The sequence below is a fragment of the Salvelinus namaycush genome, chromosome 14, assembly GCF_016432855.1.
Source record: "Salvelinus namaycush isolate Seneca chromosome 14, SaNama_1.0, whole genome shotgun sequence".
Taxonomy (NCBI): domain Eukaryota; kingdom Metazoa; phylum Chordata; class Actinopteri; order Salmoniformes; family Salmonidae; genus Salvelinus; species Salvelinus namaycush.
The window spans coordinates 28,840,338-28,853,554 of record NC_052320.1 but is presented as its reverse complement, the minus strand read 5'-3'; the positions used below and the strand labels follow the sequence as shown (position 1 = coordinate 28,853,554).

At 44.1% G+C, this 13,217-nt stretch overlaps 2 protein-coding genes across 2 annotated transcripts; both read left to right on the top strand.

Annotated features, from left to right (window-relative positions):
• The first annotated feature begins 402 nt into the window (after positions 1-402).
• Positions 403-3,075, top strand: LOC120058685 (ventricular natriuretic peptide-like). The gene is made up of 4 exons (XM_039007429.1): positions 403-481; positions 2,098-2,129; positions 2,346-2,655; positions 3,047-3,075. The coding sequence occupies exons 1-4, from the start codon at positions 403-405 to the stop codon at positions 3,073-3,075; spliced, it is 450 nt and encodes a 149-aa protein (XP_038863357.1).
• A 7,680-nt stretch (positions 3,076-10,755) lies between these two features.
• LOC120058932 (brain natriuretic peptide-like) lies at positions 10,756-11,747 on the top strand. The gene is made up of 3 exons (XM_039007680.1): positions 10,756-10,929; positions 11,086-11,380; positions 11,556-11,747. The coding sequence occupies exons 1-3, from the start codon at positions 10,813-10,815 to the stop codon at positions 11,570-11,572; spliced, it is 429 nt and encodes a 142-aa protein (XP_038863608.1). The 5' UTR covers positions 10,756-10,812; the 3' UTR covers positions 11,573-11,747.
• Positions 11,748-13,217: the final 1,470 nt, after the last annotated feature.

The following is a 13,217-nucleotide window of genomic DNA, read 5'->3' as shown; positions in this document are numbered from 1 at the left end:
AGTCTGTCTGTCTCACTGTCTCTCCTTGTGAAAGTATCACACAACAACATCATCTCAAATGAACCACAGAGACATATAAAACGTTTAGCTGGAGGTATAGCCCCCTTTATGCATCTCTTGACACGGGTATGGAGACAGGGGTAATTGGGTAGAGCCCTCTTGGCGTCACAGTTTTAGGCATATGTCAATTGAGGTGGAGATCCAGTCGAATTAGCTACACACTCCCACCGCATTGTCTGCTCCTCTCTAGATTAATCACGGTTCATGTTTTCTTGGGCCTCCGTGACGAAACGCACAGATATAAAAGCGCACCTGGTGACGTTGAGTTGCCAAAGGCGAACAGGCAAGAGGAAGGATTTGGTCTACCTACAGAGCGAAGGGGAGAAGACGAACTACATGAAAATGATTTCAAATATCCCATTTTTCTGTTTAACTGCGCTTGTACTTCTGAACTTGGTAGGAGCCAACCCCATGTCAAACCTACAGGTAAACTGGAGCGTCATGCGCCAAACTCTCTTGATCATTGCTATTTTTCTGTTCTTCTTATTCCTCCAATTCATATATGTATGTATGTATATATATATATATATATTATTGTAATTGATGGAAGACTGTTTCAAGTGGCTTGAAGTGACATTGAGGTTAATAATTCCATGGTTTCTCTCCGTTAGAGCTTGAAACAGCTTCTGGAGGAGGAGAGTCGTGTACCATATTTCGCGTCGGAGGAGATGGGGGTGGATGGAAAAGACTTGAATACAGAGAACATCGCGGAAGAGGTGCCTCCTTGGGACTCCGAAGACGCAAGGAATTCTGCGCTGACGGGAAAGGAGGACGTAATTGCGCGTCTTCTCAATGACATTATGACGACCCCCAAGCGCTCGTGGAGCCGGTTCAAGAAGGGTGGACTGAGAAGCTGCTTCGGCGTCAGGCTAGAGCGAATTGGGTCATTCAGTGGGCTTGGATGCTAAAGGACAGGTATGGTTATCCTCTGCGTTAATCCAACCGAATGGGATTATCCATTCAAGCTGTAGCTACAGTATGTTGGAGTTGAATTTATATTATAATGTGTTTATTTGAACTATCAAATAAATGCAATATTGTTTCTCAAGACCAGCTCTATGTTTTGTGTTGTTTCTGCAGGGTTTGGGCTGTTGATCAGAGCACAAGAAACGACCCTTACTTGAACTCTTCAACAAGGATGAACCTCTTCACCTCAGAAAGTCTCGACAGAGTTTACAATGGCGTTTGTGATGAGATGTATTTAAATGTGTGGTTCGCATTTGGAATATTTAAATGGTTATTATTTTAGAACTGTATACTGATGAATTTTCATTTTTGTCTCTTGCTATAATATACTATTGTTGTATGTATTTATCTATTTATTTTCTTGTAAGAAAAAGAACGTGCAGACTTGCGATAGATTGTGGCCTAATGCGTTGAAATAAATATTTTGCATAATAAATTACTTTGTTGTGAGTTTTATTGTCTCCGGTTGTTTTTACAATCATGGTCTGGCATACCGAGACTTACGCTCTCCTCACTCAAGCAAGTGAAGCATCTGTTTCTGACTTGCCAATATCATCATCATAACACCCAACAGCGATCAGTAGCCTATCGCAACTTCCTTCTCACCTCTCCATCCTCCACCTGACCAATTCTTAATCTCCCATCCTCATCCTCCTCCTTCTCTCACCCCCAAAGACAAACTATAAAGATGACACCTCAACAGCTACCATCAACTCTACAGAAAATAAGCCTATCCAGTCCAAATAATGGTCCAAACAAAATATTATCTTAAAATGCAGTCGGTCCGGGCGTCGCACACAACCCTGCTCCCTTATCACTGTCAAGGCGACGGAATGTCAAGCTGAATTATGTCATAACATGCAGTCCTTGATAAGTAAGCTACTATCTGAGGCAAGGGGTCTACATAAAAAGAGCCCCTAGTCATCCCGTCATTAAAACACTGAACGGGATATCTGAAACACCTCAAAAAGACCACAGGGGATTGTTATCGGAATGGCAAAATTGCATATTTTCTTTGGATATATCGTATTAATAATGACGCACAGTGTGAGCTGGGGAATCTATATGCCAGTAGGAATGTTCAAGAGTTGGAAAATATCAAGGTAGGACATACAGTTACAAGCAGTACAAAAACATTTAAAAAAAGGCAATCAAGTTCATTTAAGTTCTTAGAATTGTGTAATTTCTGCAGACAAAGTGTAACTGGTGACATCAGCATACATTATATGCGCACAGGCCTACATTCTATATTAAATCACCTTTCAAAGTAATACGTTATGACTACGTGACATTAATACGCGCCATTTGTTCACTTATAGGACCTGATCCAGCGGCTCGAGGACAAGTTGACGGTTAACGAGGAAAATGACGTTTATCCGTCAGAGTCTGAGGACGTGGACGCAGCCGATATGGAGGATATTGAGAACTCGCCCGCGGCGATCCGGGGGCAGAAGGAGAGAATGGTAATCAACCCAGCCAAAATAATTGCCCCCGAAAGCCCTGTGGTGTCACGTCTGAAAGATCTAATCGGTTTGAGGAGGACGGCCAAATCGTTCAACAGCTGTTTCGGTAACCGGATTGAGAGAATCGGCTCGTGGAGCGGACTGGGGTGCAATAACGTCAAGACTGGTATATTTGAAGGCAATTATTTGAGTGGAATGCCTTTAAAAACGTACAAATAAGCACAAGAATGTAGTATCATGTCAATTTGTGTGCAAAATGTCCATACTTTGGGGCTAAAAGGTATGCGTAAAATGTATTGGCTTTACGCACGAATTGATTTTACGCATAGCTCTGTCTATTGTAAGACATAACATAAAGGTTGTTGCAAGATCACACACACATCGATATTAACTCCATTACATTATTATGATCAAGAAAGGGCTGTATATTCATTATTCATTGATATCATTTTGGGCTATGACTTGAACTTCTGCATGGTGAAGGTTGACAACAATATAACCACAAAAATATGAAATTAATCAGTTGATTATTATATGATTTTAATTTGTATTTGCAGGTAACAAGAAGATAATATCAGGGAACTGAAGAACATTGTAGGCCTACCCATTCATGGACGTAAAAAAAAACTGCGTCATGTCTGACCTCCGTGGAACTCTCCCTGGCATTCTGGAGAATGCATTTTTTCCCCTTCAAACAATAGTCCTAAACTGAGAAATGTGTATTTCACAAACGAATTTATACTAAATAATTTCGATATTAAAACATGCTAAATTACATCTCTTAATTTCTGTGTTGGTTGGTTTCTAGACTGTCAGTGACAATTGGACATGCATATTGTATTTCTACCACGAAAAGGACAATTTGATTGCTAATCGCACTCTACAGAAATGCCTAATACACGCATTTGTTATGTGTTGGACGCCTGTACAGTATTGTTCACTTGTGTGTATCAAATCGATGTATATGTTTGATCATGTTGTGAGATGGCATTATTTGTAATAAATTATTAGATGTGGAACTTTTCTTTATTATCAATTATCCAATTCTATATTTCTTATGAATTAAACACATTATAGCCTTCCATAGTTGGTCACATTAGTTGTCACACAGAGAGAAAGATAATGAGATCAATTCAAGTCATACCTTCTAATGAACTACTTACTGCAATACATGGAATAGTTTATCCTCTCAACCAGCGCTGCAATGAAAGCACATGAGGTCCAAATAATCGGAGGATTATTATGATAAAATGATTTATCAACAATATGTCGCATTCTTGTAGACAAGTAGTATGACACAGTTAACGAATTTGTTCTCATTATAAGCCCAACTATTGCTGTTGGACCAGTAAATTGGAAAGTCTCCCATTGTTTATTGTAAAAAGTAAAGTTACTGACACTACAAAAGTAAATGCAAGTTCAGATACAAGAATGTGACCGATGCAGTAGCCTATTATTCCACATCGATATGACACCATTTAATAACGCAACAAAAGTCCAACTTCAAAATCTATATGGCAGGTCTTTAGAGAGAGCATCTGCCCAGGGCCCAGGGTCCAGCACACACCACACCTTAGACACACACATGAGCTAAATGATGTCTAAATTATTAAAATATATTAAAATGCACATGCGATAGGGACCAGATGTTGGAGCAGCCTTAAGCGCAGTAATTAGCAGGAGGCAGCAGGATCAGGTGCAAAATAGTGTCCAGTTTATTATCAGTGAAAGGTGGTTCCAGGTGAATGGAGAAATCCAATTAATATTTAAATAATCTACAAAAGGTATTTACAAAATAAACACTCAAAATACAGGTTTGAATACAAATCAAAAACCTAAGCCTCAATCAGGCCTATCCTGCCAAACCAACTATAGCAGATTGGATTATAGAGGCTAGGGACAGCCTCCCCACACAGCTCACATAGCAGAGCTTGAACATAACTGAAACCCTCAGGTGAAACAGCTATAGCTTTACACCCATGGCCCCTTCCTATGGCCCATACCATTAACCATGGAGCTTTACCCAAATATGGATTTAAATCATGTAAGAGGCATTTTCATCATACCCACATTTACATATTCTGTCTAAATAAGCATCTTAAACATTCCTGCCTTATCATCAAAACAGGAATACTTTCAATTAATGAATACATATTTAATAATGATAGTTCTGCAGGTCAACAAGCAGCAGCAAAACGTATTACTTATGGAGCCGAGCACCCGCCCGTGCTCCCATTAAGCACATACATGACAGACAAGACATGGAGCTCCCAGACTTGCGAACTTCAAACACAGGATGCATTACAATAAGGAAATAAACACCTTCTTTCTTGTCAGTGTAGCAAGTGTTCATGTGCACCTGAACATCGCATCCACTTGGAGGATTGCAAAAGGATAAATTACTGCATTTAAATATGAAACTGAAATGTGCAACAATGCAACTTGACCAAATATTTCCTAGACACATAATTAACCTTGCTCACAGTAAATACTCATGACACTGGCAAAAGAAGAAGAGAACAACAGTATACACTACCGGTCAAAAGTTTTAGAACACCTACTCGTTCAAGGGTTTTTCTTTATTTGTACTATTTTCTACATTGTAGAATAATAGTGAAAACATCAACACTATGAAATAACACATATGGAATAATGTAGTAACCAAAATAAGTGTTAAACAAATCAAAATATATTTTATATTTGAGATTCTTCAAATAGCCACCCTTTGCCCTGATGACAGCTTTGCACACTCTTGGCATTCTCTCAACCAGCTTCACCTGGAATGCTTTTCCAACAGTCTTGAAGGAGTTCCCACATATGCTGAGCACTTGTTGGCTGCTTGTTCTTCATTCTGCGGTCAGACTCATCCCAAACCATCTCAATTTGGTTGAGGTCGGGGGATTGTGGAGACAAGGTCATCTGATGCAGCACTCCATCAATCTCCTTCTTGACCAAATAGACCCTACACAGCCTGGAGGTGTGTTGGGTCATTGTCCTGTTGAAAAACAAATGATAGTCCCACTAAGCCCAAACCAGATGGGATGGCGTATCGCTGCAGAATACTGTGGTAGCCATGCTGGTTAAGTGTGCCTTGAATTCTAAATACATCACAGACAGTGTCACCAGCAAAGCACCCCCACACCATAACACCTCCTCCATGCTTTACGGTAGGAAATATACATGCAGAGATCATCCGTTCACCCACACCGCGTCTCACAAAGACACGGCGGTTGGAACCAAAAATCTCAAATTTGGACTGCAGACAAAAGGACACATTTCCACCAGTCCATTGCTTGTGTTTCTTGGCCCAAAGAAGTCTCTTCTTCTTATTGGTGTCCTTTAGTAGTGGTTTCTTTGCAGCAATTCGACCATGAAGGCCTGATTCATGCAGTCTCCTATGAACAGTTGATGTTGAGATGTGTCTGTTACTTGAACTCTGTGAAGCATTTATTTGGGCTGCAATTTCTGAGGCTGGTAACTCTGATAAACTTATCTTCTGCAGAAAAGGTAACTGGGTCTTCCATTCCTGTGGCGGTCCTCATGAGAGCCAGTTTCATCATAGCGCTTGATGGTTTTTGTAACTGCATTTGAAGAAACTTTCAAAGTTATTGAAGTGTTCCGAATTGACTGACCTTGATGCCTTAAAGTAAAGATGGACTGTTGTTTCGCTTTGCTTATTTGAGCTCTTCTTGCCATAATATAGACTTGGTCTTTTACCAAATAGGGCTATCTTCTGTATACCCCCCAACCTTGTCACAACACAACTGATTGGCTCAAAGGCATTAAGAAGGAAAAACATTCAACAAATTAACTTTTAACAAGGCACATCTGTTAATTGTAATGCATTCCAGGTGACTACCTCATGAAGCTGGTTGAGAGAAGGCCAAGAGTGTGCAAAGCTATCATCAAGGTAAAGGGTGGCTACTTTGAAGAATCTCACATATATTTTGATTTGTTTAACACTTTTTTGGTTACTACATGATTCCATATGTGTTATTTCATAGGGTTGATGTCTTCACTATTATTCTACAATGTAGAAAATAGTAAAAATAATGAAAAACCCTTGAATGAGTAGGTTTTCTAAAACTTTTGACCGGCAATGTATATATTTAGGAGAAATGAATTACTAGATATATGAGGAAACATGAATGCACTAAACAATTTACAAGGGTAATTCAATAAAGTGTGTTTCTGACAAGAGCTTCTGTGTCCGCTTCATCCCAGCACATATTAACTAAGTGCACAGAGGGAACACTTGACATGCACTAATTGAAAGATTTTCTTCTTTGTCTAATGTACTGTATGTTTACTGAAGTATTTTTGCAGTGCCTAATCTAAGGTGAGTGGTATTTATACTTTATAAATACTTGCTAAATGGTTTGACTGACCAGTGTAATTTCTCACAAAAATATGGGCATGCTATTGGTAGACATTCCTGCAGTACCTGGTAAAAGAACAAGCACAGAACACAGGATGTTTAAGGAAGTATAATTACATGTGTGAATAACTAGCTTACAAACATTTACAAATGTGGGAATAATGATTAATAAATGGTGAGCAAACGGTTTGTAAATGTCTTATATTAAGTTTGTTATGGACCCTTAAAATAAAGTGTTACTGCACAGACTGAGACACACACTGACAGTTTATTGATATTTTGGCTCTATATTATATATGTAACAGTAATTAGGGGGGACATGTATGACAGCCAGGCACTTATATTTGCAATATAAGTAGTTAGGCTTTCATAAGGTATTATGAGCCAATGGTCATCTATTTGGCATTTATTCAGTAATCTTTATTTTGTATCTAAGAAATGTGTTTATTCATTCACAACTAGGATGTTGCTCGCCCAGCACAGGCAGTGTGGTCCCCTGGTCTTCTGGTGCCAGGCAGTGTGGTCCCCTGGTCTTCTGGTCCCAGTGCAGTGTGGTCCCCTGGTCTTCTGGTGCCAGGCAGTGTGGTCCCCTGGTCTTCTGGTCCCAGTGCAGTGTGGTCCCCTGGTCTTCTGGTGCCAGTGCAGTGTGGTCCCCTGGTCTTCTGGTCCCAGTGCAGTGTGGTCCCCTGGTCTTCTGGTGCCAGGCAGTGTGGTCCCCTGGTCTTCTGGTGCCAGTGCAGTGTGGTCCCCTGGTCTTCTGGTGCCAGGCAGTGTGGTCCCCTGGTCTTCTGGTCCCAGGCAGTGTGGTCCCCTGGTCTTCTGGTCCCAGCACAGGCAGTGTGGTCCCCTGGTCTTCTGGTGCCAGGCGGTGTGGTCCCCTGGTCTTCTGGTCCCAGGCAGTGTGGTCCCCTGGTCTTCTGGTGCCAGTGCAGTGTGGTCCCCTGGTCTTCTGGTGCCAGTGCAGTGTGGTCCCCTGGTCTTCTGGTGCCAGTGCAGTGTGGTCCCCTGGTCTTCTGGTCCCAGGCAGTGTGGTCCCCTGGTCTTCTGGTGCCAGTGCAGTGTGGTCCCCTGGTCTTCTGGTGCCAGTGCAGTGTGGTCCCCTGGTCTTCTGGTGCCAGTGCAGTGTGGTCCTGGTCTTCTGGTCCCAGTGCAGTGTGGTCCCCTGGTCTTCTGGTCCCAGTGCAGTGTGGTCCCCTGGTCTTCTGGTGCCAGTGCAGTGTGGTCCCCTGGTCTTCTGGTGCCAGTGCAGTGTGGTCCCCTGGTCTTCTGGTGCCAGTGCAGTGTGGTCCCCTGGTCTTCTGGTCCCAGGCAGTGTGGTCCCCTGGTCTTCTGGTGCCAGTGCAGTGTGGTCCCCTGGTCTTCTGGTGCCAGTGCAGTGTGGTCCCCTGGTCTTCTGGTGCCAGTGCAGTGTGGTCCCCTGGTCTTCTGGTCCCAGTGCAGTGTGGTCCCCTGGTCTTCTGGTGCCAGTGCAGTGTGGTCCCCTGGTCTTCTGGTGCCAGTGCAGTGTGGTCCCCTGGTCTTCTGGTCCCAGTGCAGTGTGGTCCCCTGGTCTTCTGGTCCCAGTGCAGTGTGGTCCCCTGGTCTTCTGGTGCCAGTGCAGTGTGGTCCCCTGGTCTTCTGGTGCCAGTGCAGTGTGGTCCCCTGGTCTTCTGGTGCCAGTGCAGTGTGGTCCCCTGGTCTTCTGGTCCCAGTGCAGTGTGGTCCCCTGGTCTTCTGGTGCCAGTGCAGTGTGGTCCCCTGGTCTTCTGGTGCCAGGCAGTGTGGTCCCCTGGTCTTCTGGTGCCAGTGCAGTGTGGTCCCCTGGTCTTCTGGTGCCAGGCAGTGTGGTCCCCTGGTCTTCTGGTGCCAGGCAGTGTGGTCCCCTGGTCTTCTGGTGCCAGTGCAGTGTGGTCCCCTGGTCTTCTGGTGCCAGTGCAGTGTGGTCCCCTGGTCTTCTGGTGCCAGTGCAGTGTGGTCCCCTGGTCTTCTGGTGCCAGTGCAGTGTGGTCCCCTGGTCTTCTGGTGCCAGTGCAGTGTGGTCCCCTGGTCTTCTGGTGCCAGTGCAGTGTGGTCCCCTGGTCTTCTGGTGCCAGTGCAGTGTGGTCCCCTGGTCTTCTGGTGCCAGTGCAGTGTGGTCCCCTGGTCTTCTGGTGCCAGTGCAGTGCAGTGTGGTCCCCTGGTCTTCTGGTGCCAGTGCAGTGTGGTCCCCTGGTCTTCTGGTGCCAGTGCAGTGTGGTCCCCTGGTCTTCTGGTGCCAGTGCAGTGTGGTCCCCTGGTCTTCTGGTGCCAGTGCTGTGTGGTCCCCTGGTCTTCTGGTGCCAGTGCAGTGTGGTCCCCTGGTCTTCTGGTGCCAGTGTCAGTGTGGTCCCCTGGTCTTCTGGTGCCAGTGCAGTGTGGTCCCCTGGTCTTCTGGTGCCAGTGCTGTGTGGTCCCCTGGTCTTCTGGTGCCAGTGCAGTGTGGTCCCCTGGTCTTCTGGTGCCAGTGCAGTGTGGTCCCCTGGTCTTCTGGTGCCAGGCAGTGTGGTCCCCTGGTCTTCTGGTGCCAGTGCTGTGTGGTCCCCTGGTCTTCTGGTGCCAGTGCTGTGTGGTCCCCTGGTCTTCTGGTGCCAGTGCAGTGTGGTCCCCTGGTCTTCTGGTGCCAGTGCAGTGTGGTCCCCTGGTCTTCTGGTGCCAGTGCTGTGTGGTCCCCTGGTCTTCTGGTGCCAGTGCAGTGTGGTCCCCTGGTCTTCTGGTGCCAGTGCAGTGTGGTCCCCTGGTCTTCTGGTGCCAGTGCAGTGTGGTCCCCTGGTCTTCTGGTGCCAGTGCAGTGTGGTCCCCTGGTCTTCTGGTGCCAGTGCTGTGTGGTCCCCTGGTCTTCTGGTGCCAGTGCTGTGGGAAAGGATGCTAGGCTTAGCAGAGACAGCTCAGAGGTGAGTACAGTGGAGGTAGGAAGAAAACAAAGAGACACAGATGCACTGCCAGTTCCTTAATATGTTGTCTCTATAGTGTATGTAATAGCAATTAACACTTAGGAGTCACAGACAGACAGACAGACAGACAGACAGACAGACAGACAGACAGACAGACAGACAGACAACAGAGGAGCACAAGGAGAAGCAAAGACAGAGACAGAGTGACAGACAGACAGAGACAGGGCACAGCAGAGACAGACAGCACAACAGGGAGGCAACAGAGACACAGTTATAGTGGTGAGTTGTAGTGGTGCTTTTACATGTTGTATTTGTCTTAAAACATGAGCTGGTTAAAAAAGGATAACTATGTTTCACCGGTCACTGGTACAGTAAAAGTTGAGAAAAGCTGTACTATAGTTGCCTATGTTATGTGTCAGTAGTGTTACTGCTTGTGTGGGCGCATGCAGTTATACGGGTAGATGTGGCTGAAATGCCAGGGCTTAATTTTTGTCCCAGTCCACCCCTGGGTATATCTCATTAAACTCACTTTTATGCATATGGTTTACCTAAAACCCATATAGGCTTTTGACATATAGTCATTGAATCATTGCGGTTTACTAAGAACTTCACAATGACTTAATCATGAATAATCGCCACATTTAGTAACAATAAACAAGGCGCGAGGTCTGTCCTCAATGCTAGAAAGCGGCACACTGTTGGCAAAGCCCGTGTTAAGCCTATGACTTCCTGTAGGCCTACTCCAAGTCAACAATCTCTTACAATACGTTTCTCCAATTTATGAACGTGTGTTTCTAAAGAAAGGATTGAACTGACTAGGCCTATGTCATGGGTATGCCCCATTATCTAGGAAGACAACGCTTTAAAAGGAGTTGCTTCCGACAGCTACTGTTATCACAATCAGGTGTTGGCATGCAACTCCAATTCCTCGCATAGCTGTGCGTGTCAGACTAGATATAAAAGACCATGCGGTAGGTGTGTAGAAACAACGACAACTACGAAGAAAATAAACAAGCTTCACACATCACTTCACCTTCACTGAAGAAGAAAGAGAATAATGCAGCTCTCCAACATTCCTCTTTTTGGCCTTATCCTGTTCTTAAATCTGCCGCTGCTCAGCGCATATCCTGTCTACAATGGGTTACTGACCAATGATGACATGGATGTCTTAAAGGTGAGTCCCTTTTAGGCTATAGGCCTATAGGCAAATTTTTACGCCTTTGAGAGATATTGTTGCGGATAGATCATGTAGTTTATATTTCCTATACGTTAAAGTCCAAGGATAGATACCATTGAAACCATTTGTTGAAACTTGCTTTTGGCATTTTAGGTACTTCTCCATCGACTTGAAGAGTCCATTCCTGAGTGGAGCGAGGTTGAGCGGGTCGCCACAGAAAAGTTGGACGACATGACTCTCGAAGCCATCGCAATGGTTGCAGAGGATGAGAGTGAGCAACAACAAAACCGACTCGACAAATCCGCAATAAGAGAGTTCCTCTCGGCTCGGGACCTGAAAACTGTCCGAAACGACTCAACATCGAAGAGATACTCGGGCTGCTTCGGGCGAAGGCTAGACCGAATCGGCTCAATGAGCTCTCTTGGATGCAACACGGTTGGCAAATACAGTGGGTATAGTTAAGGTTAATATCATAGACTACGGTGCATCAGACGAAATCTCTTAATCAAATAGGGTCCAAGTAGTCGACTCCAAAACCGCGTGGTTAATTTGACTAATATCCATTGTGAGAGTTATGTTGAAAGACAAAATTGTTGGCTAATTTCTTGTTTCTCTATTTTCAGATCCAAAGAGAAGATGAAGTCTTACACATTACCTGGAACAGCAAAGGAAATACTTACCAAGGGGTATTCTTATTTATAGTCTGTAGGCTACCTATTTATTTTCAATTTATTACATTTTGTTTATTGCCAATGTATTTATTTGAACCAATGCAAGATGTTTCTTTATATGGTGTCATTGGTGTACAATAAATGTTTACAATTGCTCATGAAATGTTTTGTCTGATTACTTTCTATACCATCCATTAGGAAAAATGTGTTATTCAAAATGACAGAATGCCTAAGTCATAGGTTCAGGCTGAATAATCAATGAGGAAAATAATAAGATGTGAAGTTTGCCTAAACATCTTGGGATCCTATTCATAGGCCTATCATAAGCCAAACTGAGTCAGGTGATTATCAATTGGGATGACCTGCCCATAGCCCACTAACTCACAAGAGACCTAGCAGGGTGACCCTCACAGAACAATAAAAACACACAGAACAATACATTACGGGAGACGCAAATAAAAACGACTTGTGTCACATGAGTTGACGCTGGAGAGACGAAGCAGGTACGGGAAGTAAAACATTTAATAAATAACGGACATGGAACGAGACAGGAACAGCGTCAGCAAACGAGTAACACAAACAAAAGACAATCAATGCAGAAGCGGGGAACAGAGCTGGGGAACTGACACATATAGGGGAGGTAATAACAGGTGATGAGTGAGTCCAGGTGAGTCCAATATCGCTGATGCGCGTGACGAGGGAAGGCAGGTGTGCGTAACGGATGATGGGAGTGTGTGATGCAGGGCAGCCTGGCGCCCTCAAGCGCCGGGGGTGGGGAGGGGAGGGGGAGCAGAAGTGACAACTTGGTTCTAAGTAAAATCACAAGGAATAAACCTCAAATTCGAGGTTTGCTTCAACACCGTCTTCAGCACTGCTATTGTTATTTCAGCACCATGGAGAGAGAACGCTCGGGAAATAGTCTTCGGCTACCCCTCTGACTCATCCAGACGTATTTTTGACGTGTAACTTTATACTTTGGTTCAATAGTTCCATGATTTCACAACGTTGACAAACCCATGACTCTGGCCAGACATGGATAGGACATGAGATATGTAGTCTGATATTTAGCACCCAAGATTCTCATCCATATATCAGTGAATGCCCAACAACAGTCCCCTTAGCAGACAATTCACATGCTTTACCATAATACTGATAGGAGGGCCTGGTAACTATTGCCACAACACAAGTAGACTATTTATTATTGACGACTCGTAAATACCACCACTCAAGATTAATTAAGTCATGCATTGCCTCTCATAGGTCTCTCTCTCTTTTGGGTCATGCAAGATAATGAGGAAACCCCTCCAAGAGAAAACACTATAAAGTGGGTCCACACACTCAAAGAAAGATATTCTGCTTATTTTAAGGATGCTTTAACCATTCTAAACTAGGCCAATGTAAGTGTTTGTTCAATTAAAGGTGTGGATTACACACCATTTAGAAAGAACTAAAGGTTATTGAGGTACCTACAGGCTTCCTAGGACTATACCTAACACTTATTAATTGTGTATTTTTGCCTTGTCATTATGTCATTATTATTGTCATGTCTTTATGTATGTTATGTTTGCCAAGTAAGCCAGTATGATGCAAGCAACATTCCCTAAAACATATTCT

Coding starts and splice junctions, on each gene's coding strand:
- LOC120058685 (XM_039007429.1), top strand. CDS start 403: ATGATTTCAAATATCCCATTTTTCTGTTTAACTGCGCTTGTACTTCTG. Junction 482..2,097: donor AGCCAACCCCATGTCAAACC/TACAGGTAAACT, acceptor ATCTATATGCCA/GTAGGAATGTTCAAGAGTTG. Junction 2,130..2,345: donor AAGAGTTGGAAAATATCAAG/GTAGGACATACA, acceptor GTTCACTTATAG/GACCTGATCCAGCGGCTCGA.
- LOC120058932 (XM_039007680.1), top strand. CDS start 10,813: ATGCAGCTCTCCAACATTCCTCTTTTTGGCCTTATCCTGTTCTTAAAT. Junction 10,930..11,085: donor ATGACATGGATGTCTTAAAG/GTGAGTCCCTTT, acceptor TTGGCATTTTAG/GTACTTCTCCATCGACTTGA.